The 27711-nt window shown below is 43.2% G+C and overlaps 1 protein-coding gene across 5 annotated transcripts in view; it reads left to right on the forward strand.

Annotated features, from left to right (window-relative positions):
* ANO5 (anoctamin 5) overlaps nucleotides 1-27711 on the forward strand; it is a 70557-nt gene that overhangs the window by 32953 nt on the left and 9893 nt on the right. For 4 of the 5 annotated variants that reach the window (XM_080618938.1, XM_080618941.1, XM_080618940.1 and 1 more), the window contains 12 exons: nucleotides 4207-4275; nucleotides 5750-6034; nucleotides 6530-6643; nucleotides 8850-8965; nucleotides 10127-10261; nucleotides 12058-12163; nucleotides 12253-12313; nucleotides 14108-14259; nucleotides 22609-22683; nucleotides 23337-23559; nucleotides 25983-26152; nucleotides 27591-27688. In XM_080618938.1, the coding sequence (XP_080475064.1) occupies nucleotides 4207-4275; nucleotides 5750-6034; nucleotides 6530-6643; nucleotides 8850-8965; nucleotides 10127-10261; nucleotides 12058-12163; nucleotides 12253-12313; nucleotides 14108-14259; nucleotides 22609-22683; nucleotides 23337-23559; nucleotides 25983-26152; nucleotides 27591-27688 (1604 nt within the window). The remainder of the gene's footprint in view (nucleotides 1-4206; nucleotides 4276-5749; nucleotides 6035-6529; nucleotides 6644-8849; nucleotides 8966-10126; nucleotides 10262-12057; nucleotides 12164-12252; nucleotides 12314-14107; nucleotides 14260-22608; nucleotides 22684-23336; nucleotides 23560-25982; nucleotides 26153-27590; nucleotides 27689-27711) is intronic. The other variant, XM_080618939.1, reaches the window with a different exon arrangement.

A 27711-nucleotide genomic window follows, 5' to 3' on the forward strand; every position in this document is an offset into this window, starting at 1 on the left:
CTGAAAGCGAGGTCCCCTTATCCCAATGGGGCTTGGAGATACAGAAAGACATTTTATCTAGTCTTCTCCCACTTGTCATCACCTTAGGCAGAAACTTCTACTTTCTTACAGCCACCAGATAGCCCAAATTTAGGGAGCCAGGGACAGTAAAAAGGCTGTGTCCCCAGGTCTGCAGGAGCAGCTGAAAACTGGGCTTGGTCCAAAGCAGGTACCTCTCTGTGCTGCTTTAATGATCATGTTTGGCATCTCCCAAGCTTTAGAGGGCATGCAGAGCACCCCCACAAGCCATGAGACAAGGGGATTTTCCTAATAGACTCCATCTCTCTAAAAATATTCTTGCCTGGTGGCTGGTGGGCAGCCTGAGCTAAACCTGAGCCCCTCTGTGCTAGTCTTGTGAAGTGGATTGGGTTTTCTCAGGGCACAGCCAGGGACAGAGTTCTCGTGCACTTTACAGCAGCCTGGAACTGTTCCTGAAAGCTGTGTTTGTTTCCCACTATCCTACATGTGACTGCAGTTAGAATCAGCCCCAGCATCCTGACACTTTTGTAAGCTTGGTGCTCCCTGCCTAGGGTGGAAAAGGACTTTGATTAAGGAATAGTATGTCATAATATTTAAAATTATTTTATTCTTCTGTTTATTGGTTGTTATTACTAGCAGTAACAGCATTGTTATCAAGGAGCAGGTTTGTAACAGTTGTCTGTCTTCCTTAGGCACCTAATCATGCAGAGTTGCATCTGCATGAGGCATGAGAGTGTTGCTGGACTTTGGATCTGGCTTTCTTAATCTTATCAGGATGGCTTATTACAACAAAGCATGCATGAGATGGTAAAGTTACTCAGTATGAGTACGTGAGATATCCACACTGGTGTTGGGAGAGGTGAATGATCTACCAGCCTCTCTTTGGTATAGGTCACGGAAGTCTCAGGAGATGTGGTTTCAGTTTTTTACAGATGCTTTGGAAAGGTTTAAGAAATGTACTTAAACAAGGTGTGAGTTATTAGCCCACTGTTACTGGGCTAATAATGTGATTTACTTACATTGTTTCCCTGTTTCCTCTGTGACTGCACAGTGGTGTCTATAGTGGTGTCACAAACAGATGCACCAGGTCCGGCTTTTTGGGTTTGGGACAGTAAGCTTAAAATTCTTATACATGCATATTAAAACAGCACAGGTCCAAGTGGACATTTTGTCCACTTTAGAATCATAGAATAGTTAGGGTTGGGAAGGACCTTAAGATCATCTAGTTCTAACCCCCCTGCCATAGGCAGGGACACCTCACACTAAACCATGTCACCCAAGACTCTGTCCAACCTGGACTTGAACACCGCCAGGGATGGAGCATTCACAACTTCTCTGGGCAACCCATTCCAGTGCCTCACCACCCTTACAGTAATGAACTTCTCCCTTATAGCCAATCTAAACTTCCCCTGTTTAAGCTTTAACCCGTTACCCCTTGTCCTGTCACTACAGTCCCTCATGAAGAGTCCCTCCCCAGCATCCTTATAGGCCCCCTTCAGAAACTGGAAGGCTGCTATGAGGTCTCCACGCAGCCTTCTCTTCTCCAGGCTGAACAGCCCCAACTTTCTCAGCCTCTCTTCATACGGGAGGTGCTCCAGTCCCCTGATCATCCTTGTGGCCCTCCTCTGGACTTGTTCCAACAGTTCCATGTCCTTTTTATGTTGAGGACACCAGAACTGCACACAATACTCCAAGTGAGGTCTCACGAGAGCAGAGTAGAGAGGCAGGATCACCTCCTTCGACCTGCTGGTCACGCTCCTCTTGATGCAGCCCAGGATACCGTTGGCTTTCTGGGCTGTGAGCGCACACTGAAGCTGGCTCATGTTCATTTTCTCATTGACCAACACCCCCAAGTCCTTCTCCTCAGGGCTGCTCTGAATCTCTTCTCTGCCCAACCTGTAGCTGTGCCTGGGATTGCTCCGACCCAGGTGTAGGACCTTGCACTTGGCATGGTTAAACTTTATCGGGTTGGCATCAGCTCACCTCACAAGTGTGTTGAGGTCCCTCTGGATGGCATCCCTTCCCTCCAGCTTGTCAACCGAACCACACAGCTTGGTGTCATCGGCAAACTTGCTGAGGGCACCCTCAATCCCACTGTCCATGTCACCAACAAAGATGTTGAACAAGACCGGTCCCAACACTGATTCCTGACCTACTGGTCTCCAGCTGGACATTGAGCCGTTGACCGCAACTCTTTGCGTGCGGCCATCCAGCCAGTTCTGTATCCACAGAGTGGTCCACCCATCAAATTGATGTCTCTCCAATTTAGAGACATTTTAAGCATCTGATGGTGATATGAAGAAATAAATTATTTGGCAGGAAAAAGGGGAGCATCAGGGTTTTTTTGCAGTAGATTGATTTCCTTTTAAAGATGGTTCTGGAAAGAACTGGATGGTTCTGGATGGCACTGGAAAGACCAGTACATTTGCAGGGGTTTCAGAGAAGGTGGCTTATTGTGAGAGAGCAAGGTGGTAAAAGAGCATCATTTATGTTAAGAAAGCTGTGATTTATCACACTAAGTGTCTAATAGGGAAAGGTAAGATGGGGCCTGGCTCTTGGGCTCTATCTGTGGTTCAGCTGCAGAGCTGAAGGAGGAGCTGGCTAGGGTCTCCAGGGGCAGAGAACCCCCTGAGGTGGCTCTCTTGGCTCTCCTCCAGTATTTGCTATGGAAAGAAGGCAAGACAGCATGCTTTGGTTGGAGAAAATGTAATCCAGAATAGCACAGAGCTTTGGGTACCAGGCTTGAATGTCAGTCCTTGTATATTCCCTTTCAAATGGAATCATAAATCACATAATTTTGGCTATATTGTTCTCTATTAGATCAGCATGTCAGCAAAGCATTCTCTGGTGTGGTTATACATAGGTGCAGGCAGGCTTTTGGGGATATATTAATTAAAAAATAGTGAATGGAATTGCATTTGCTCCCAGCATGTGCTAGAATCAGGTATTATATTTGCAAGTTTATCTAGGCCAGTGTTTAATATCTAATAATATTTGCCAAAATTACATATGACAGGTAAAAATGCGAGGCCACTAACACAGGAAAACACGTCAATGCACCTTAAGTTAGATTTGAGGTCCCTTAAAGCTGTTCTTCAGTCTGTATTAATTTATCTGAGTAGTTCATGCAAACTGTAATGCAAATAGGGCAGCTTGCTCCTCACAGACACACAGCAAATTGGCTGAAATGCATGGTAGTTTATGGTTTTTGAAGTGTGTTTGAAAAATGTCATTTAAGACCTTTCAATGAAGAAAACATCACACAGCATTGCAAGTTTTAGCTAGAAATAAATTGGGAGTTAGCTAGTGCATTCTAGAGGGGCTGGGGCTCAATATTTAGCACAACTTGTCGTTATTCTGGCAGCTCTTCATCAAATTTTATAGAATTAAAAGGAAATTAATTCAGTCTCCCAAGAGGAGCAACATTTCTATAGGGAGGGGGGAGAAGCAAATGTTCTTAGGTAAAAACACCAGTTTGGAATTACTGGCCAATATGCAGAGTTCAAGAAGAGTCTCAAACTGGCAGAGATCCCACAGCTATCGTGCTCTGCCATGGGCAGGTTTATTTATCTCTCCCTGAACTCCATGATGCCTTTATGCAAGCTAAGCATACGTAAGCTTACACGTGATTCTTTGTTAGTCTTATCTAGTTCTGCAGTTACGTTGTTTTTGGAGCACTCTGAATTGTCTGTAATCAGTATCTGAACATCTGTATCAGGCATGATTGGTTATTAAACTGGTAAATAGATGGCCCTGTAAAGGATCAGCCTTCCATGTGCTTCTAGAGTTTTTCTTTTCATCTAGTTTTAACATTCTCTTAGAAGTAGAGCTAAATTTGAGCAATAACACAACACTCACCACCCTCCCAAAGAGTTAGAAATGCTCAAGACCATGACTTCATTTACTTCTCTGGTTAATAAGATTGCAGAGTTTATGAGCCTATTCCTAACAAACTGGTTTCTGTTACTAGTCAATGCAATTCCTGATATGGTGTAATCACTAGTCTGGCCTTGGCTTGGAAGTGGCCATGTGTGTATCAGATGGGTTTTGTCTGTTGGTTTGCTTTCCTTTACAAAGGTCACATAGCATTAAGGGATTGTCAGTTAGGAGTGAAACTTGGTGGGGTTACCAGTAAGTGATCAGTTAGTTGCTAACTTCATTTAATAAAGTGTGTTTATTTCTCTTCAGGAAAGAAGAAAAGAATTTGAGAGCAATCTGCAAAAGGCTGGTCTGGAATTAGAAACAGAAGACAAGAAAGTAAGGAAAAAAAAAAAAAGTGCATGCATGGAGATGTGAAATTAGGACCAAAGAAATAGACCTGCAAATTTGTAATGAACATAAACCACTTTCCTTCGTTGAGAAAAATGTTCAAGAATCCTTAATGCTAATGCTGCCTATATTTGCATCCAAATATCATAGAATCCCAGACTGGTTTGGGTTGGAAGGGACCTTAAAGCTCATCCAGTTCCAACCCCCTGCCACAGGCAGGGACACCTTCCACTAGACCAGGTTGCTCCAAGCCCCGTCCAACCTGGCCTTGAACACTGCCAGGGCTGGGGCAGCCACAGCTTCTCTGGGCAACCTGTGCCAGCACCTCAGCACCCTCACAGGGAAGAACGTCTGCCTAAGATCTCATCTCAGTCTCCCCTCTGTCAGGTTAAAGCCATTCCCTTTGTTCTGTCCCTACAGGCCCTTGTCAAAACCCTCCTCCAGATTTCTTGTTGGCCCTTTACTTGTTACTTACTGGAAAGTATTCTAATGGATTTCAGTTGAATTTAGGTGAAAAAACTTCATGTGTTTATTTGAACTGTTCATAACAATTCATGAGGAAGTGATGGCTTTTGGTTTCATAACAAAAAGAAAGCAGTTCCAAACTAGCTGTGACTTCATTTAACCGTATGTAAATAGGAAGTGTGCTCACAGCTAGATTTAATCCCACCTAACAACGTGTTTGGAAGTCAGAGAAGGAATTACTGTGTGCCCACTGGATGTTATAATTATGAGAAAAGACCCCTGTGTAACAACTTGAGGGCGTTCTATTAGCGTTACTAGTTTGTTTAATAACTGGAGAACCCAGGATGCTGACATCAAGCAGCACACCTTTTAGCCTGCCTGACCGAGTGGTGCAAATATCTCTTGATGAAGATCGGACTCCAACATCTGTAGATTGGGATTCATTGAGCAACATTGCAGAATACCTTCTGATTGCCATTTTCTCCTGTGCACACAACAGTACTAATAATACACTGTTGGGTGAGGCCTGTGGTAAAATTCTTCCTTATCATAGTATGAGGCTGTAATAGATCTTAGCTCTGGCAAATGGTTTTGTGTGCTCTGCTCCAGTGTATGGCAACTGCCCCTTCAGGAGAGAGGACCTCTCTCACTGCTGGATGCATGGGATGCCCTGCGCACCAAGTCTCTGCATTTCCAATGCACTCCAAGTGGGATCAGAGTTTGCAGGCCTCAGTGTACAAGATTAGTGTAGTTTCAAAAGCCTTTGTGTGCTTTTAGTAATGCAAAGATTATCTTTATGAACAAATAATTACTCAGATAAACTTTTCAGTTAAATATTTATCAAAACAGTCCCAATTTTCCACTTCCTCCTCACCCCCATTTTTTTAGAGCTCTCAAAAATGTGTAAAAGGCAATAAATTTTGTGTAACAACTGTTCTCCTAAATCTTGCAATAAACCCAGTTTAGTCAGATGTCTGATTTAACTTCCCTGGGGCAGGAATCTGAAGATGGCAAGATTTATTTTGTGAAGATCCATGCCCCTTGGGAGGTTCTGATCACATATGCAGAAGTGCTGAACATCAAAGTTCCCATCAAGGAAAATGACATTCCCTCAATGGTGGAGAACCCTCTGGACTGCATGCTTGCACCACTCAGGCTTCCTGAGAAGGTGATGCACCCTGAACCGGATTATTTCACAGCACCATTCAGCAAGGATAAGCAGGAGCTGTACCTCATTAACGACGAGAACACTTTTTTTTCACCATCCATGAGAAACAGAATAGTATGTATGGGATTTGCTTATTTCTATTTACATTTAGATTTACATGGTCCTGTTGCAGTATACATAGTATCCCAGATGGGTTTGGGTTGGAAGGGACCTTAAACCTCATCCAGTTCCAACCCCCTGCCGTGGGCAGGGACACCTTCTGCTAGACCAGATTGCTCCAAGCCTCGTCCAACCTGGCCTTGAACACTGCCAGCGATGGGGCAACCGAGGAAGGAGTATATAAACTGGATATCTGTGGATAAATATGAGGAAGCCTTGATGCCTGTGCATCTTAGAAATTGGGAATAGTATTTGTTGGAATGGATCTTGTAGATATCTGCATGGCAAGCGTGTCCTCAGTAGTCTTGTATGGGGTAGGGCCTTCTGAAGAAACACTTCTTGCCTTTGTATCTTGTTCGTGCAAGTTATAGACAGTGCACAGCCATTACAGGTTTCTGTTATATGGCCGTAAAGCAGGAAAGGTCTGAAATGCTTGTGTTTGAATCTCAGGTGAATTACATCCTTACACGTTGCCCGTATGGAACAGAAGAAGGCAAGAAGAAATTTGGAATTAAGAGACTACTAAATAATGGCACCTACTCAGCTGCATATCCTCTTCATGATGTAAGTATTATAGCTTTCTGCTTCCTTGAGCATTTCCCAGTGTTTTTACTTTCACCTACAGTAACATTTGCTTTTTCCAGCAAAAATGAAAATGTACCTTCCATTTGTCCCAGTAATTAATTCTGTTTCATAACACACAAGTCCTATCTGCCAGCCCTACTATTAGCCTTTCATGTGCTTGCAATATTTCTTCCTATGGATGAGTTTCCAGGATATACTCATGTGTCATATAATTTGAGACACTTATTCTGTACTATATTCCTGTTACATCTATGCTACAGATGATTAAATAGTACATTAGAAGAATTACTACAAGGAATGAGACTATCTGTTGTAAATACAAGCACACACTGGAGTTGCACACTAGTGCAGGCTGGCGTTTAGTTTTGCTGTAGGGACATGTGGATTTAGCCCTGAAATCCCTTGAAAAAATCAAGACAAAGGTGGGCTACTGTATTCTATGTTAGGAGTTTTTTCTATTCCTTTTTTTTCTTTCAAAATGTTGTGTTGATTAAATCTTAAATTCTCCATGTTTTTAAGTTAGTTCAGGTTTGTCAAAATGTTTTAGGGAACTTAAGTTGCTTATTTATATCTCTGAATTCTGCCACAAGATATTTTTAAATACTTTATGTGGATTTATGCTTTTAAATGTTTTTAAATATTTCTTCCTCCCTTAGAATATGAAAAGAAATGGATGAATAGATGGAATATTTTAAGTTTTCTGGCAGAAAGTTTAGCTGATGAGAGTCTACACTGTAGAAGAATAGTTTAGGCTGGGAAGTACTTTATACTGTTGCACTCCTAAAGCCACAGATTATAAAAAGCAGTTGTACAAGAATCTCTTCTTTACAAGTACAGCCAACCTTCAATGCTAAGAAATCATATGCGGAAAAAATCCCTTAAGACAACTAGATAGCTATTTAACTTTTAAAATATTTTTAAAATGTGAACTTTAGGGTGTTTAAACTTCTTGATTTCTATTTAAAAACCAGTTTTCATGCTTCTCTTTGTGATTTAGAGACATGCAGAAAAAGGGGAAAACCAAGATCACAAATCAAGTATTTGACATAGCCAAATATTTCTGAAGGAAGAGTTGTATCGCACAATATAGAATTGCAAGAGCTGTCAGAAACTGGTTATTTTGCACTATTTAATTTCTAGGAAACTGATAAAGCTCCACATCTCATTTAGTATTTTACACATGGATGGATGATAGTGATGAACACCACTGCAGTTAGTGTCAGAATTGCAGTTTGCATGTCCTTGTCTTAGAGCTACAGCACGGAGGACTTGATGATACTGTGGGTGGAGACAGCATTTTAATTTCTATCCCCTAGTTTCCATCTCCCAGTGAAATGTTTTTGGATGTGCCATTTAGACTAAAGTACAGAGAACAGGATGTAAATTTGCACTATTTTCAATCAAGTTGAGTGAAACAATGATTTTCTACTTTAGGGATGCTAGAACTTCGACATATGTGCATGCTACACCAGTGTAAAAAACGAAATGATTAATTGCAGTAATCTACCAGTGCAAATGAGTGTGTTGTACCAAGACAACACTGGTGTAGTGTAACATGAGGTGGTTACAGTCCAGGCTGATGTGATCATAGCACCATAAAATGCTTTGGGTTGGACGGGACCTTAAAGCTCATCCAGTTCCAATCCCCTGCCACTGGCATGGACACCTTCCGTTAGAGCAGGTTGCTCCAAGCCCCGTCCAACCTGGCCTTGAACGCTGCCAGGGCTGGGGCAGCCACAGCTTCTCTGGGCAACCTGTGCCAGCACCTCAGCACCCTCACAGGGAAGAACTTCTTCTCAATATCTCACCTCAATCTCCCCTCTGTGAGTTTAAAGCCATTCCTCCTTGTCCTGTCCCTACAGGCCCTTGTCAAAAGTCCGTCTCCAGATTTCTTGTAGGCCCCCTTTAAGGTACTGAAAAGCTGCTCTAAGGTCTCCCCAGAGCCTTTTCTTCTCCAAATAAATGTACTAAGACTGATAGATGTTCTTTGTAAATATGTATTATCTTAAAACATATATAAAAATGATTCTACTGCAAGTGAAGTAGAGTGCTAAGTTTGAATTTCAAATGAGTTTAATGTGCATAGTTCTAAGAGGGCCGCATCATCATTAACATTTGTTTCTTTCAGTGTAGTCTTTGAGTCTGTCAATGAGGTATTTTGCCTTTACTTTTGATTTGCTTGCAGTGCCAGTACTGGAAAAAGGCAAATGATCCAAACTGTGACAATGAGAGGTACACACTGTACATGGAGTGGGCCCGTTTCTTGCGGTTCTACAAAGAACAGCCTTTGGACCTCATCAGGTAAAATACTGCCCATGTTTTATTATATTGACTTGGTTTTCACTGTAATACGAACATACATTCGTTTGTACCTGGATCCTGCTGAGACCTCTTTACTGCTTTTTAAGATCCAGTAAGAATTGGATACTTAAGTGGGCACTAGGTCCTTGGAGGACACAACACAGGTTTTTACTAATGACTGGAAAAACGCTTTATCTCAGATGAAGTCTCTTCGAATCTAGCCTGTGCTCCTGGGGTCAGGTATATTGCAGGTACTTCAGCTGTGTAGAGGAGCACATATCATAGAATCCTAATATGGTTTGGGTTGGACGGGACCTTAAAGCTCATCCAGTTTCAAGCCCTTGCCACAGGCAGGGACACCTTCCACTAGACCAGGTTGCTCCAAGCCCCATCCAGCCTGGCCTTGAACATTTCCAGGGATGCCACAGCTTCTCTGGGCAACCTATGCCTGCGCTTCAGCATCCTCACGGAGAAGAACTTCCCAAGATCTCATATCAATTTCCCCTCTGTCAAGTTAAAGCCACTCCCCCTTGTTCTTTCCCTACAGGCCTTTGTCAAAAGCCCCTCTCCAGCTTTCTTGTAGGCCCCCTTTAGGTACTGGATATATGTAGAATACCTTGCATTTTATAATCTATATCTGCCACAATTTTTAAGGATTGATTAGAAATTTTAACAGAGACTTGAAAAAGCACTGAAAAAATAATTTCTGAAGCTTGACTCTGAATTGAGCACTAAACCCAGATTGAAACTAATCCAAGATCACTTTGATCCAGCTCATATGAACAGGTTACAGTTGCCCCATTCATAACACAACTAGTTGTATTTCTGTGAATTACTCATTCATTTTAACCACATGATCAAAGCTGTTGTGCTCACTTTCATTGGTATAACTCCTTAGAAAATCAAAAAATCTTCATTTGCATTATCCTGTGGGAAGGAGAAAGGGGAAAAAAAAAAAAAGAGGCCATGTATTTTGTTCATTCAGCTTGCATAACTTCTGCTAGCTTCAAATCTTCTTTTTCCAGTGTGCATGAAAGCATTGACTCTTCTTTTCAATGATAATTTTGCCAAGTGTTTCGTTTTGACTCTGGCCAGTTTTCTCTATTGCATTTTTAAACTTTGCTTTGTATTCCTGTTAATTGCGGGTTTTTTTGTATTCAGGAAGTATTACGGTGAGAAGATTGGAATCTATTTTGCCTGGCTAGGATTTTACACAGAGATGTTATTCCTTGCAGCAGTTGTTGGCTTGATCTGTTTTCTTTATGGCTTGTTTACGATGGATGAAAATATGAGCAGGTGAGTGTAGTGTTGAAAATCTCCTGGGCTAATGATGGGCAAAGCAGTATGAAGGAGTTGCTTTTGCAAAATAACAGGCAGTAATTTTAAAGCTTGTCAGAGCAAACAGGTTTGTTCTTCAGCTCTCTTATTGACTGAAATGGTGGTGGACAGCTAGAGCAGAACTTGTGGCTATTATTTAGTAAGATTCAGATTTCCACTTGTAGGTGAAAAGCAGTATTTTTATTGCCATTTGGCTATAGTTTTTTTATATCAGAGTACCTGCAGTAAAGTCCTAAAAGTAGCACTGACATCTCTCAGAATTGTTTCAAGTGTTTATTGCTGCCTTAAGCTTTTCTATTTTAATCTATCTTGCAGAGTAGTTGTCATGTTTTAAGCCCAGTCAGCCACGCGGCTGCTCGCTCACTCCCCCCGCTTCCTCCCCCCAACTCCTGGAGGGATGGGGAAGAGAATCAACAGAATGTAACTCCCATGGGTTGAGATAAGAACAGTCCAGTAACTAAGGTATAACACAAACCACTGCTGCTACCACCAATAATAGTAATGATAAGGGAAATAACAAGGGAAGAGAATACAACCGCCCACCACCCACCAATCAATACCCAGCCCAACCAAGCAGTGATCTAACCCTTCAGGGTAACTGCCCTCAGTTTATATAGTGGGCATGATGTGCTGTGGTATGAAATACCTCTTTGGTTAGTTTGGATCAGGTTAGTCCTGTCTCTGCTTCCTCCCGGCTTCCCCTCCTCCCTGGCAGAGCAAGAGACTAAAAAAAGTCCTTGGTCGGAGTAAACATTACTGAGCAGCAACTAAAAACATCGGTGTTATCAGCACTGTTGCCAGGCTGAAAGTCAAAACCACAGCACTGCACCAGCTACTAAGAGGGAGAAAAATGAATGCTACTGCTGAACCCAGGACAGTAGTCTGTTGACCTTCTTGTGTAGGTCGTCATTTGCACAAACTCCCAAAAGCATGAGTACAGGACGGATCAGCAGTGTTCTCCCCTCAACGAAGGATCCAGTATCTCAGGAGTCAGAGTTTGCTGCTTATTTAAATAAGCACTGTATTTGTTTCTTCCGAGGTCCTGAGATTTATTGCTTTCAAGGATTTGAGGGGTGGATGGGTGGGGAGAGGAAAAGAAGGTTGACATTTTATTGCTTATTGTTTTTTATAAGAAAGCGTCAAGAAATTTTTGAGTTCTAATCATAAAAGATGAGTAGCATATTCAAATTCTCATCCATTCTATTGAATTATGGCATTTTCAGACTTACATTATAACTAGGTTAAGAATTCTTCTGGGAATACTGCTATTCATGTTCAGATTTCTCTGGATACTGAAGGACTACCATGGGATTGGAAACTTTGCCTACTGGAGTAGTTAAGTTGAAGTAGCAAATGTTATTGTAGATAGCAAAGCTGAATTAACACCTCTGCTTATAGAAAAGGTGTTTTGAATGGATTGCTAACCTGATGAGAAATTACATGATTGGTATCTTACCTGCAAGCAGTGTGTGTGCAGTACGGCTCCTTTCAGACATGTGATCCATTGCTGATGGAACCAGAAAGCTCATGCCAAGTGAATTTTGCTAGTTTTCCTCCTTGTAGCAGCTGCTACACTGCTCTGGCCTGCTCTGATCAACCACACTTGTGACAAGACTGGCATTCTTCTCTGGGAAGCTGCAAATGCTGAACTTTGAACAAAGGAAGCTCTTAAGTTACTTACTTTTAGATCAGTTTCCTATAGCAGCTCTTCAAATGCTGTCAAAACAGATACTGTGTAATGTTTTTCTCCTCAGCAAAGAAATCTGTGACCCTGCAATTGGAGGAGAGATCATCATGTGCCCTCTTTGTGACAGTGAGTGTGAGTACTGGAGACTGAACACCACCTGTGAGTCCTCAGAGGTCTGTATCTGGTTCTCCAGTCACTTGCCATTTTTCTTCACACTGAAAACTGGTTCAGTCCTGACCTGTCCCTGTGTATTCTGTTGCAGTATTCCCATTTGTTTGACAACGTGGCCACTCTGTTTTTTGCCATTTTCATGGGCATATGGGGTGAGTACATTTGATAAGTTTTATTTCAAGCAATAAGGAGATCTTGGCCAAACTGCTGAGGGGTGCAGGAAGTGGGAAGAAGGGGAATAACAGCTTCAATATCCTGCTTCAGATGCAGAAGTGATAAGAGTAAAAATAATTTAAGGTGACATAGGATTTAGACTTAAAAACCCCCAAGCAGAACCCTATCAGATATCAGAAGCATTCCATACTCCTGTGTTTGTTTCCTTCATAACCTAGGACAGAGTGGTCCAACTCTATACAGTCCTTGTAAGTGTCCCCTCAGCTCAACCCTGCATGTTAGAAGTGTCCCTGTGATGGAGTAGACAGCTCTATGTCCTTCCACTGGATGGTGGTCCAGCACTACTACTTCATTAGCAACACACCTACACTGAGAATTAGCTGGCTTCTACTCCAGTTAAGTTCATACATTACAGTATGTTTTGATGATGCAGACATAGGTGGATTTTCTGCCTCTCTATAGGCAGTTTCACACCAAGTGATAACTTGTTTAGATTTGAAGATGGTATTTTCTTAAATTCAAGGCCAGGCTGGATATTTTTCTGTGCAACCTGATGTAGTTGAAGATGTCCCTGCTCATTGTAAGGGGGTTGGACGACATGACCTTTGAAGGTCCTTTCCAACCAAAACTAGTTTATGAATCTGTGTTCTTTTCTTAACCTCTGTGAAGGTTTATAAATGCAGGATAGTGTAGTTAATGTTTCTTATTTCCTTAAATACCTTGTCTCCCATTTCATACTGTCTGTATGAAATATAATTTTATCTTCAGTTTGAATATAGATACTTCATTAAAACACAAAGATCTCTATGTGCCAATAGAAAAAAAAAAACAAACCTATTTATTTGTTATCAAAGGACCCAGCCACATTTTGCGTAGAGAATTCTCAAGAAAAAACAAAAACAAACAAACAAAAACCCAAAAAACAAACCACAAAAAAACCCAGACCAGAAATAACAAACCAAACAACAGAATAAGCTGTTAGGTGGTTACTCTACTAAACTTTACTTGGTTTTAACCACAAGCATTTAAGTGATGTGGATTAGTCCAGAAAGTACCAGCGAAAGAGCTGAGAACTGCAAAAGATAAGATTTGCTGTGTTTGTGTAAACCATAAAACCTCTCCAGGTCAAATAAGAACAATCAGATTACAAGAGGTTTACATTTTGAAGTAGTTTATAGAAGGCTTTAAAAATGTTATACAGTATTATAACTTTTATAGTTGTTTGTATATGAAATCAGTTCCCTCTAGCGTCTTAAAAATTTCTTAAGCCAGCCTCACCCTTGGAGCATATGAAAAGCATCAGACATTCACAGTCTTTAAAATGACCATGATATCAAATAATAAGAAAAAAGCAACAGAAATCTTTGAACATGATACTTGAAAACATTCTGCTTACTTGTAATAGTTATTCCTAGATTGCAGGCTTATGCACAAGCAATTAGTTGAATTATCACATCCGTTTGATAATTCCATGTTGCTGTTTGCATATGTAATGTAGTTAAACTGTAATTGAATATGGTCATCATAAAATGGAAGTACGTGTGTCCTGTCTTGCCATTTTTCTTGTCATCCACTTCTGGAATTCAATTAGCTAATGAATTATTTAATCCGTATTATGGTTTTAGCTGTGACCTTTAATAGGTAGTCAGTAAAAATAGATGGGTCGCATTGTGAGACCACTGAATAGAAGCTTGTGCAGAAGTAACTTGCAACTTAGTTCATGAACTTGTTCCCTTCTCCCTTGACTGTATTTTAACATTTCCAAACTGCAGTTACACTTTTCTTGGAGTTTTGGAAGAGACGGCAAGCTAGACTGAAATACGAGTGGGATTTGGTTGATTTTGAAGAGGAACAGCAACAACTCCAGCTGAGGCCTGAGTATGAGGCAAAATGTACCCAGAAGAAGAAAAATCCTGTTACTCAGGTAGGGAGTGTGTTGGGTTGACATGCACACGGATTCAGTTGTATGGTGACAGTTTGCTTATGTGTGAGTTTTGTCCCAGGAACAAGTCTGTATCTTACAGCTAGGTAAAGATTTGTGAGACACGTAGGCAATGCCACATTCGTCTTGGAGCAGGGCAGGCCCTCAGCTACAGCATCCTCAGAAAGCAGTGCTTGTGACAGCAGGGGGTTTGGCTGAAGTGTGGAGAATGTGATGCCAACCTCACCTTTCCTGAACACAGTGGACTGCATCAAAGAAAAACTTGCCTCTGGAGTGCATGCATAACTTTCATTAATTCTCCTCTCTTGATTTTCATTTCTACTGAAAGCAAATTTTAGGAAGAAATTCTTCACTATTGAGGGTGGTGAGTTGCTGACACAGGTTGTGGCTGCCCCATCCCTGGCAGTGTTCAAGGACAGGTTGGATAGAGCTTGGAGCAATCTGGCTTAGTGGAAGATGTCCCTGCCCATTGCAGGGGGTTGAAACTGGATGAGCTTTAAGGTCCCTTCCAACCCAAACCATTCAGGTTCTACGATATATTAAGTCAGGAATACAGAAGCAAAGTTTATAATTTTCACTTGGCTAACACTATCTTTACAGTGTCCTTCATGTTTCCAGGCAGCAGTCTCTGAAATCTTCATGCCTTTAAAAGGACTCTTTCTCATCCCTACACCACATAGGAAGAAGCAGCCATCTTGATCTAAAGATACATGGGTGCCACTAGCTGTGGTTTTGCTTCTCATATAAACCACTTTGTCTGGGAAACACTAGAGAAAGAGAGGTTGCTGAAGCTCTTTGAAATCTAATTGAGATACAGTTAACCACACTCTTCAACTCTGTTAAATGCTCTGTATAAATGGTTGTCTTCATTTATATTTAATTTAGGTAGGAGTCAGTCAGTCAGCTGATCAGAGCTAGCCCAGCTAGAGCCGGAGCCGGCACGCTGCAGAGACCACGAGGTTCAGCAGAGATTAGGAAAATCAGAGGGGACAGCGCAGAGACATCGCGATTCCCGACATCTCCCGATCCCCGAAGCCCCAGCAGCCCTTGCGAGAGAGCGGCTGACGTGGCAGGGGGCGTTCCCGCGGTAACGGCGACCGCACCCCTGCCCCTTGCCTTGAAAGAGCCTTTGGGAGGGCAGTGACCAGGCGCAGGGAGGAACAAGCAGGTCGTGTTGTGGGCTCTGTTGCTGGTGTCCCAGACTGCTGACCAATATGGTCGCCTCCAGAAGGAGAGCCTGCAGTAAGGAGACTGTAGCAACTCAGACAGAGACCCTGCCCCAAACCGTGGCTGTTCAGGTCTCTGGCTGCAGGGAGTGCCAGAGCCTGCTGCTGCCGAGGGAGGGAGGCCAGCATTCCACCTGTGTGAGGTGTGAGCAGGTAGAAGATCTGCTTAGCTTGGTGGCAGAACTTAAGGAGGAGGTCGAGACGCTGAGGACCATCAGGGAGTGTGAAAGGGAGATCGACTGGTGGAGTAACTCCCTACCGTGCCAGCAGGAACGGTTCCAGGGAGATACCCCCCACAAGGGGATGGACCCCCTGTCCTCTCAGACAGAGGGGGTGGCCCGAGACAGCCCCTGCCCTGTAGCTGTCGCGCAGAGGTAAGGGACCAAAAAGACGATGAGGGCTGGAAGCAAGTTCCAGTTCGGAACTGTGGGCAACCCTCCTCCCTTCCTGCCCTGCTTCCCCAGGTGCCCCTCCGTAATAGGTTTGAGGCCCTGGATCTTGATGGAGAGGTAAGTGAGGATGTGATGCAAGGCCGGCCTACAAGGTCACATAGGAAAAAGCGGTCGACTTCGCACCTCAAGACTGCCTCTGGTAAGAAAGAAAGAAAGGTCATTGTCGTAGGCGATTCCCTTCTGAGAGGAACAGAGGGCCCGATATGCAGAGTTGACCCTCATCATAGGGAAGTGTGTAGTCTGCCTGGAGCCCGGATCAGGGATATCACCAGGGCGCTTCCCAGCCTGGTGCACCTGACAGACTACTACCCGCTGCTGGTCTTCCAGACAGGTGGGGGGGAAGCTGCTTCCCGCAGTCTGAGGGGGATGAAGAAAGACTACAGGGCCTTGGGGCGGATGGTGAAAGAGTCTGGGGCTCAAGTGATCTTCTCCTCAGTTCTTCCATCTTCCGGTGATGATGTGGGATGGAATGGGAAAATTCAGTCCATAAACAATTGGCTACAAGACTGGTGCTTCAGGCAGGGCTTTGGGTTCTTTGATAACAGCTGGTTTTATAAGGCTCCAGTCCGGATGATGGCACGTGGGAAAGGTTTAACTCACAGAGGCAAAAGGATGCTGGGGCATGAATTAGCAGGGCTCATTTGGAGAGCTTTAAACTAGATTCGAAGGGGGATGGGGTTGTAACTGGGCTTGCCCCAGTGGGGCAGCACTCTAGGATTGATGAAGACTGGGAGGCCTCCTATAATCCTAGGGTGAAATTGGTGAGCTCAGCTCCCTCCTTGAAATGCCTGTACATCAATGCACGCAGCATGGGAAATAAGCAGGAGGAGTTGGAGACCTGTGTTAAGTCAGGAGATTATGATCTGGTGGCAATTACAGAGACGTGGTGGGACAGCTCGCATGACTGGAATATACTCATGGAGGGCTATGTCCTTTTCAGGAAAGACAGGCCAGCCAGGCGGGGTGGTGGGGTTGCTCTTTATGTGCGAGAGCAGCTGCAATGTACTGAGTTCTGTCCAGGGACAGAGGACGAGCGAGTTGAGAGTCTGTGGGTGAGAATTAAGGGGCAGGCTGGCAGGGGTGATACTGTTGTGGGTGTCTGTTACAGGCCATCAGATCAGGGTGAGGAAGTTGACGAGGCCTTCTACAGGCAGCTGAGAGCGGCCTCACAGTCACAGGCCATGGTCGTCGTGGGGGATTTTAATTTCCCTGATGTTTGCTGGAAGGACTACTCAGCAACCCAGCCACAGTCCAGGAGGTTCCTCCAGTGTATGGATGATAACTTCCTCATGCAAATGGTGGATGAGCCAACCAGGAGAGGAGCGCTGCTGGATCTCATCCTCACTAACAAGGAGGGGCTGGTCAAAGCAGTAAAGGTTGAGGGCTGCCTTGGTTGCAGCGACCACGAGATGGTGGAATTCAGGATCTTGTGTGCTAGGGCCAGTACAATAGCAAGTAGAATTGCAACCCTGGACTTTAGCAGGGCAAACTTTGGCCTTTTCAAGCAATTGCTAGGGGAAATCCCATGGGCAAGGCTGCTTGAAGGTAAAGGGGCCCAAGATAGTTGGTTGACATTCAAGAATTGCTTATTCCGAGCTCAAGAGCAGAGCATCCCGACATGTAGGAAGTCAAGGAAGAGGGCCAAGAGACCTGCGTGGCTAAATAAGGAACTGCTGGGTATGCTCAAGTGGAAGAGGAGAGTTTATAGGTCATGGAAGGAGGGGCTGGCCACTTGGGAGGAATATAAGGCTGCTGCTAGAGGATGTAGGAAGGCAGCTAGGATGGCTAAAGCCTCCTTAGAATTAAATCTGGCAAGAGGGGTCAAGGACAGCAGAAAGAGCTTTTTCAAATACATAGCTGATAACACTAACACCAGAGGCAAGGTTGGCCCACTGGTGAATGGGATGGGTGCCCTGGTGACAGAAGATACAGAGATGGCAGAATTATTGAATGCCTTCTTTGTCTCTGTCTACTCTGCCGGAGGCAGTCCTGAAGAGCCCTGTACCCCTGTGACCTCAGATGAAGTCAGGTCACTGGAGCAGTTTGCCTTAGTCGATGAGGAATGGGTTAGAGACCAGCTGAGCAATCTGGACATCCATAAATCCATGGGTCCAGATGGGATGCACCCGCGGGTGCTGAGGGAACTGGCAGAAGTCATTGCTAGACCACTCTCCATCATCTTTACCAAGTCTTGGGAAACGGGAGAGGTGCCTGAGGACTGGAGGAAAGCAAATGTCACTCCAGTCTTCAAAAAGGGCAAGAAGGAGGACCCGGGTAACTATAGACCGGTCAGCCTCACCTCCATCCCTGGGAAAGTGATGGAGCACCTTATCCTTGGTGCCATCTTAAGGCATGTCAAGGATAAGAGGGTTATGAGGGGCAGTCAACATGGGGGAAGTTACCAAGGGGAAGTCATGCTTGACCAACCTCATAGCCTTTTATGAGGAAATAACGTTGTGGATGGATGATGGCAGAGCGGTGGATGTGGTCTACCTTGACTTCAGCAAAGCATTTGACACAGTCTCCCACAGCATCCTCATAGCTAAACTGAGGAAGTGTGGTCTGAATGATCAGGTGGTGAGGTGGACTGAGAACTGGCTGAAGGACAAAAGCCAGAGAGTTGTAGTCTATGGGGCGGAGTCTAGTTGGAGGCCTGTATCTAGTGGAGTGCCTCAAGGGTCAGTACTGGGACCAGTATTATTCAATATCTTCATCAATGACCTGGATGAGGGAATTGAGTGTACTGTCAGCAAGTTTGCTGATGACACTAAGCTGGGAGGAGTGGCTGACACGCCAGAAGGCTGTGCTGCCATCCAGCAGGACCTGGACAGGCTGGAGAGTTGGGCAGGGAGAAACTTGATGAAATATAACAAGGGAAAGTGTAGAGTCCTGCATCTGGGCAGGAACAACCCCAGGTTCCAGTATAGGTTGGGGAATGACCTGTTAGAGAGTAGTGTAGGGGAGAGGGACCTGGGGGTCCTAGTGGATGGCAGGATGACCATGAGCCAACACTGTGCCCTTGTGGCCAAGAAGGCCAATGGCATCCTGGGGTGTATTAGAAGGGGGGTGGTCAGTAGGTCGAGAGAGGTCCTCCTTCCCCTCTACTGTGCCCTGGTGAGACCGCATCGGGAATATTGTGTCCAGTTCTGGGCCCCTCAGTTCAAGAAGGACAGGGACCTGCTGGAGAGAGTCCAGCGCAGGACAACTAAGATGATTAAGGGAGTGGAGCATCTCCCTTATGAGGAAAGGCTGAGGGAGCTGGGTCTCTATAGTTTGGAGAAGAGGAGACTGAGGGGGGACCTTATTAGTGTATATAAATATATGAAGGGGGAGTGTCACGAGGATGGAGCCAGGCTCTTCTCAGTGGCAAACAATGATAGGACAAGGGGTAATAGGTACAAACTGGAACACAAGAGGTTCCACTTAAACTTGAGAAGAAACTTCTTCTCAGTGAGGGTGACGGAACACTGGAACAGGCTGCCCAGGGGGGTTGTGGAGTCTCCTTCTCTGGAGACATTCAAAACCCGCCTGGACACATTCCTGTGTAACCTTATCTAGGTGTTCCTGCTCTGGCAGGGGGATTGGACTAGATGATCTTTTGAGGTCCCTTCCAATCTCTAACATACTGTGATACTGTGAGTTACTGGACAAATTCAGGGACCAGATGGTCGCATTCCAGTACGACATCTACCACCTCAATTTGACCTATTTTTAAATCATCATTCCTCTTCCTAGAATTGCATACAAATAACTTCTTTTCACTAGGTCAAGTGAAGTCATAGGTGTACTTAGAGAACAAGTCTTCAGACGAGAAATAGAAACTTAGAGCATGCGAAGTATCATTGCTATATAAACAGTAGCCCTGTCTTTCAGAGCTTGTCTCCGTAGCTATTAGGAAGCATATGCACTAATCTTATTGCTCATGAGAGACAGTTTTTCTGTCTCTGCTTCCCCTTCTGCATGTGCACCATTAATGCTGCTGTTCTTCAGTGTACGAGTAACAGGTCTGAGTTACATAAGAGATTTTGGAGAACCACAGACTATGATTTTGAGTGTAGCTCTGCAGAGTTACTGATTTCTGCATGCTCAGGAAAAGAGTTGTGGGTAAAACAGTTTTTCATTAGCTCTGTCTGCTAATTGAAAACCCATGTCTGCCTGTGGGATGCTAGCTGCTAGTTTGCATTCCTGTGTATGCTCAGGCTCAAAATTGACTGGCAGGTGGTGGTTATGTCAGCACAGAGCAAACCCATAGTCTGAGGAGGTGAATGAACTGCAGCAGATCACAGCCAAAGATGGCATGGATTAGGTGTGTGTGTATAACTGTCGTGAGGGAGGAGATTGTGATTTCCCTACATTCATGCAGATCTTTTAGGTAGAACTGTTTATTTGGACTTCATTTGGGAAATAGAAATTGGACCATAATACATTTTTCTTGTCTCAGGGTGAGATACTGTGCTGCTCTGTGCTTTTTAAGTATGCATTAACAATTACCATAAAAATTAATGAGTGTCCAATCCTTTATTTTATGACGCATTGATTTATTACTTTGATGGATTTTCAGGAGCTTTTGTGCATTGGGGTTTAGCAGTGATCATTATCAACACCCAGTTCTAGCAAACCATACTGGTTAGCCAGGCTGCAGTGTCATTTCCTTTTGTTTCATAATGTGCAATACTGAACACGTGAAAGGACCATGCTTTCAATAAGTTAATTCTGCAGACTGATAAGGCAGTATGGGTCCAGGTCACTTGAGTTACCTGCATCACAAGGCTAGCTTTGCCTCACTCAGAAAACTATTTCCTCATTATTCTTGGCCACAATTCAAAATTCTAGGTGCTCTGAAACAGAAATTGCCCATCTTGGGGCTTCAATAAATACCTCAATTTGCTTGTGGTATTAATTGAGCTAGATCATAGCCAAAATACGGGTTTGCTGATTATGATAGAATCTTAATTTACATAAATAATGAAGCATTCCATTCAAACTTAGGCTCTGTCATTGCACACAGTTGCCTACACTTCATTCTAAAGTAAAAAACTTGTTGAATAGCCTAGAATGTGCAGAATATTTGTTCTTTGTACAGAATATACATATTGTTTACTAATACAAAATAGGTATAAAAAGTTATGAGCTATCCTGATGGAGCCAACATAAATGCGATGGTGATGTGAATGGAGGGGAATGTTTGTTTCTTGACACCTGCTGTACTTGGTGTTTAATTTGGCAGATGTGGATGTGGCTGCCCCATCCCTGGCATTGTTCAAGGACAGGCTGGGCGAGAGTTGGGAGCAACCTGGTCTAGTGGAAGGTGTCCCTGTCCGTGGCAGGAACTAGATGAGCTTTAAGTCCCATTGAACCCAAACCATTCTGTGAGTCTATGTAGAGTCACCTGATATCTGTGCTCATATCTTACCTTCAGCTTTGTTTTACAGTTCTGTTAATAGAGCCTTTAACTGTTATCATCATGAAAACCCGTGTAACTTGACTACAGTATTGATAACTGCGTTTAGCAAGTATACACAGGCAGATGCAGACAGTAAACCTCTCTTGAGAGAACAGCACATGATACTTCAGACAAAAGCACAGTGGTGTGAGTATGCTGACAGAGTAAAGAATATGGCTATCAAGAAATAATGCTTGTAAAACAGCTGCTCCTGCTTGGTTATGTCAGGGAGAAATGTGCAGCTCAGTTGCAGCCGTTGTATTCAGCATAATTACACCACATTATGCTAGCATGTTTGGCACATTCTGGGCTTTTGTGCAATACAAAGTAAACTCCCTTCAACAACATTTTTCAGGTTCAGTATCTTCTGTTGTCAAATAAAGTATTTTCTGGTTCAGTATACTTAGTATTGTGCTCACCTATAGTAATCGGTGACCCTTTGTCGAAGAGGAGCATAAGCATCCTACAATGCCTTTATCAAATTCAGGTTATTTTTTTTATTAGCTCTTTTTCCATAGGTGTTAGTTCTTAAATGATCCTTTCTTAACACTTGTAATCTGGTATTTTAGGAGTTAGAATTGATTGCAAAAAAGAGAACTTTACATGAGCATGGGAAGTTGTTCATGTGCTATGTGGGGATACTCGCCTGGGTAAGACCTTGCTGCCTGGTGCTGTGGCAGAGGTTGGCAACTAATGAATGTGACCATTTCTTCAATTAAAATTAAAAAGAAATTGAAGGAGTGGAGGAGAATGTTCTCTGGCTGTGTGGAAAAAATATGGCACATCCAAGTAAGTGACTGTTTTAAGAAACCTAAACATGAAGAATTCCTTAAAATTCAGTCTGGCTGTGGGCTCTGAGCTGACAGCTGACCCAGCATTACAGCAATAATTCTGGCCTGCTCTTCTAATGAAGAAGTTGGTCTTTTGCCTTCAGCTACTGATTGTTTTTTGCAAAGGTTTAACCATTCTTTACAGGTACTGTCTTTACTTTCAGCATTTTTATGGCCACTTCTGCCCTGATCTGTATTCCCCCCACCCCAGCACACTCAAAATCATGTTCTATCTGCCCTTCTAGAGAGAAGGGTTCCTAAATGGTTTTTTGCTCAGATGTGGGCACTTCCACACAGCTGAAGAGAGCTCTGTGTGCTGCTTCATACTAGAATAAGATTACAGATCTGTGAACTGTGCTGTGCTTGCTTGACTGTTTCAGGAGATGGAGCCTTATTTGCCTATAACTAGCCAGGCTGTGCGGTTCTGCATCTCAGGAACTACAGTGTTGTTCTGGGTGAGCATCTTTTTGAATCATCACTTTAACATATATCCGAATTGCTGATCATCACTAATCACAACCTTAACACAAACTGGTTTTAATTGTGATATTAACACATGCTTTTATTATTGTCCTGCACATTTCTTGCTAACATGCAAAATGCACGTCAAATAAAAAAAAAAGTACTTTGGAAATCTGTTATTAATTAGGAATTTGATTGGACATTTTAGCATCGGGATAAATTTTCCTCTGGCTTATGAGCTGTTAACAGACCATACTGAAAAAAAATTGTAGTAAAGGGAAAAAAAAAAGCCCAACCAAAAAAAGTATTATTCACTACAATGAAGTACCTGCGTAATCCTCTGTAGAAGTACCTGCAGAGTGAATTTCAGGGTGGATGATATAATCTAACTTGCCTCTTCCATCTCCATTTCTGACTTTGTGTTCTTCTGCACTTTTTAATATTGGTATTGTCTGCTTTTCTTATATTAATTAAACAATTCTGTTTGGTTTAATGTCTCAACTGTAACACAGTATTTTGCCTGTGTTCCTTGCATTTCAGTGTTACTGAACTCCTAGCTATACAGAATAAAACATGAAGATTTACATCTTATTTTGTCAGCTTTTTAGCTATACTGAGCTATGTGTTTCATGTCTCTTTTCCTTAGGTGTCTCTGATTATAGCTAGCATGATAGCAGTGATCGTGTATCGCCTCGCAGTGTACGCTGCCTTTGCCAGCCTCATGGAGAACACACAGACTCTGCAACCAATCAGTGGGTTACTGACCCCTCAGCTGGCAACTTCAGTCACAGCCTCGTGCCTGAATTTTGTCATCATCATGATCCTGAATTTCTTCTATGAGAGAATAGCCATTTGGATTACTGACATGGGTAAGCAGTGCGCTTTGAAGGCAAGCCGCTCAAGGAATTGCTGAAGATAGAACTTATTTAGAGGTGCTCTGCACAGTTATTCTCCACTCGAGCATAGTGGGAGCACCAGGATGGCAGCCTGTAGCGTGTAACAGTGACTCGGTTATATCCACGGCCATGTGTGGGACATTTTCCCTGCATTTGAATAGTTTATTATAAACTAGTTTCTCTTAGTATAATATTTGCATATATTAAAATGAGTCTGTGGACACAATCATACTTGTGAACACAATTAAAAATTATCATGTGTTATATTAGTCACCAAAGCAAGACCAAACTGAGTAGTATTTCAATTAGAAATCCTGGAGGTATGTTTTTAAAACCAGATCATAGCTTGCATGGCCATCTTAACAAGATAAAATACTAAATAGTCATGTCTCTTCCTTTAGAGGAAAAGATTGGGAGATGGGAGAGTACAGCATTTCCATTGTTCTGAGTGCTTTTTCCCTTAGCAGTAGACTTACAAATTTGGAATGTCACAGATTGAAGGTAGAGATTGGGCAGGTTGCAAAGTTGGGCCTACGATATGTCACTGTGGCTGTAAGCCATTGGTAGCCTTGCTCTAGAGCTGGAGGAGCTGGTAGGCATGTCCAGAAAGATATATGACTTTTGTAGCAGATTTGATGCTTGATTGTTGCTTGCTTGCTGGAAATATCCTCCCCTAGAGCCCTTCTTACATATTTTATTTTGTTTGCCCTTAATGATTTAGAGGTACAAGTCCCTGCAGGTGCTTTGTAGAAAGAAATAATTGCAGAATATTCAGCTGGGGGGAGGCAGAGCTGAAAGTATAAGGTGTTCGGGGTTTGTACAGCTGTCATAAAAGCAGTTGGGTAATCGTTTTTTATGAGGTCTTACAAGTGGAATCAAGAACTGAAAAGTGTTTCTTGCAGAAAGTTAATGGGATGTTGAATTGGGTTTATTTTGATTTATCATGGACTGTCTCTTCTCTCATGGATCTGTATTACTTATCTCGCTTGGCCAAATTAGACCGAAGAAAGAACAAGTAATAAGTAAAAATGCCCCTAGCAATTTCATAAAACAAACATAAAATCATAATTTTTAATCTTTCTTTTTTTGACGGGCATGAAATATAAGCGTGAAGGCTCAGCAGTGTTATTTTGCTGCTTGCAAGTGTGGAGGATTAATTTTCAAAGTCAGCGCTGCCTGTGGTTATCAGCTACAGAGGAAAAACGTTTGCTTTTTGGGGAGCTGCTGCCCTCTTCTGGCAGCTGCGCTAAGCCCGGGCTCAGAAGGCACCCTTGTTTCCAGGGGCGGAAATGCTGCTGTCAGGAGTTCACACCCTCTGTACTCCTGAATTCCTTTAAAAGGTTAGGCCAGGTTTTGCTTTCAGGTACAGAATATAAGCTGCCTCTGGGCTCTGAACGTTGCGTGTCTGACATAAACATTTGAAGAGCTCACTGACAATAGAAATGTTTTAATGTGCTGCAAGCTAGGCAGACTGCCTCACCTGAGTGCTGCCTCCTTTGTAGTGCACTCTGCTGCTAAGTTCCAGTAAATACTCCATGTTCTTCTGCCATGCCAACTTACGCCAAACTTGGAAATGTTAGTTTACTCGGATCTGTAAAATCACTTTACCATAGGGCAGGTCAACTCAACACATTTGCCAAGTCCTGACCAATTCAGAGGCACTTGAATGCTTGTGGTGTACTTTGTTCTTCTTTCTCTCAGCTTGTATTGGTTGTATGTTACCATTTAACACACATTTTACCAATGTCTTTAGGGCTTCTTGCTACCTTTAAAAATGTAAACGTTATTATTATGTGATATGAAGGCAGCAAAACTTCAGCAAAGGCTTGGTGATGCTCAGCACTACCAAGATGCCTGTATCCTTCCCTGTTCTTCCCCTGTTGAGAGTCTCATCTCTCAGAGGCAGAAGGCCCACCCAGTTTCTGCTGATTTCAATGTTACACACATACAGCATATTGGGAGAAAAAAAAACCAAACTGTAAGATACTTTTCTACGACAAAGAAAAAGAAGATATTTTCATGTACATAGCCGACAGTGAAATTGTCATACTCTAGGGGTCCCTGCTAGACACTGTGTGAGATTCATCTTGGATCTCCTAAAATAGCCTAAGATTTGGGGATGGACAAGTGCTAGTGGACGGTACAAGGAAAGGGAAATGGAAGCCTATACAAGTTTTAAGAATGAATTTCACGTGCCTGCCTACTCAGAACGTTGCCTTGTAAATTAAGGGAAGAGTGTCTGAGAAAAGGAACTCCATCTGCTGAAATGTTTGTAGGTGGTTTTCTTTCTTTTTTCCCTTGGGGATGTAAGGGTGCTGTGCATGATGAGTGTTTATGAATCTGTATCCTTTTAAAGGGAATAAAGGGAAATAAAATTACTCTTTTCCATTTTACAGAGATACCAAGAACTCATATGGAATACGAGAACAGGCTCACTATGAAAATGTTTTTGTTCCAGTTTGTCAACTACTATTCATCCTGCTTCTATGTGGCCTTCTTCAAAGGGAAATTTGTTGGTTATCCAGGTGCCTACACATATATGTTTAATCGCTGGCGAAATGAGGAGGTAGGACTTTCTTTTTTAAAGTGGTTTGAGTAATACTAAACTCTTTATCCCCTCCAGTTATAAATTACCAGTTTCTCATTTGACTTGGAGTAAGCTGGACCTCAGTTGGCCATCCTGATGCTGATGGAAAGGCATCCCTGGCAGTGTTCAAGGCCAGGTTGGATGGGGCTTGGAGCAGCCTTGTCTAGTGGAAGATGTCCATGCCCATGGCAGGGGGTTGGGATGAGATGATCTTTAAGGTCCCTTCCAACCCAAACCATTCAGGCATTCCAAGGACTCTTCCTGCTGTTGCTTATCAGGGAAACGCCAGCAGTGAAATTTGTGGTTGTCAGACATAAGAGTGAAAAATCAAAATGTTTTCCATGGCCCAAGTTCTCCTGAAATTGCAGTGGGTCTTGCCATAGGTCTTAGGTTAAAGGAATTTACTATAAATGGATATAGATTATAGATTTCCACCTCTTAAGGGATCATTACAAGGAGGCAATCCTGACCTGGCTTAATTTAATGACTTCAAAGTAGATTCCTTTCAGGCATCCCTGTTCTGCACTGCTCATCATCCACTGACCTTCATTTGGAAGTATGACAAGGCATGCTGCAGACCACCAGGCAAAACTCCCATTAGCTTCCATCGCTATCACATTGCATCCAGGCTAATCCAGCCCTGATTGTTGTGGATGAAGTGTTCAGCAGCCCAAGCCTCATCCTTCATCCCATGTTTCAAAAGAGCATCAGGTCCTTAGAAAGTTCAAATCTCAGTGGGAGCCAAATGAATTTTATCCTCCCTAAGACAGCATCATCCTAAGACATGCGCCATCCCTGGAAGGAAGGATTACTCGTCTTTAAATGGTCATTATAGAATCTCAGAAGCATGGAATGGTTTGGGTTGGAAAGGACCTTAAAGCTCATGCAGTTCCCACCCCCTGCCACAGGCAGGGACACCTTCCACTAGACCAGGTTGCTTCAAGCCCCATCCAGCCTGGCCTTAACTACTGTCAGGGATGGGGCAGCCACAGCTTCTCTGCACAACCTGTGCCAGCGCCTCACCACCCTCACAGGGAAGAGCTTCTTCCTTATACCTAACCTAAATCTCCTCTGTTTACGTTTAAGCCCATTGCCTCTTGACCTGTCACTACAGTCCCTGATGAAGAGTCTCTCTCTGGCATCCTTGTAGGCCCCCATCAGATAGTAGTATGTTTTCAGATATGTTCTTGTTTTATCAATGTGTTTTATCAAGCACATTGAGCACTGAAAGCCCTTCTGTAACAGCCTTCCTGGAAAGGTATCTTTGCTGGCAGCCTAGGTGAAAATGAAGTGTTGTCCTAACAAGTTTTAAGAACTCTTCTACTTGTCTGTCTTTAATTCCTACCTTAGCAGGTTAGGGTTTATCTGGGTTATGTCTGTTATTCATGTCCATTAACCCTCAATTTGTCTCTGCCAGTGCGATCCTGCAGGCTGCTTGATAGAATTGACGACACAGCTCACCATAGTCATGGCTGGCAAACAGATCTGGGGAAATATTCAAGAGGCCATTGTACCGTAAGTTCCCTCTTACACTGAGA

The sequence above is a fragment of the Psittacula echo genome (assembly GCF_963264785.1).
Source record: "Psittacula echo genome assembly, chromosome: 5".
Classification (NCBI taxonomy): Eukaryota; Metazoa; Chordata; class Aves; order Psittaciformes; family Psittacidae; genus Psittacula; species Psittacula echo.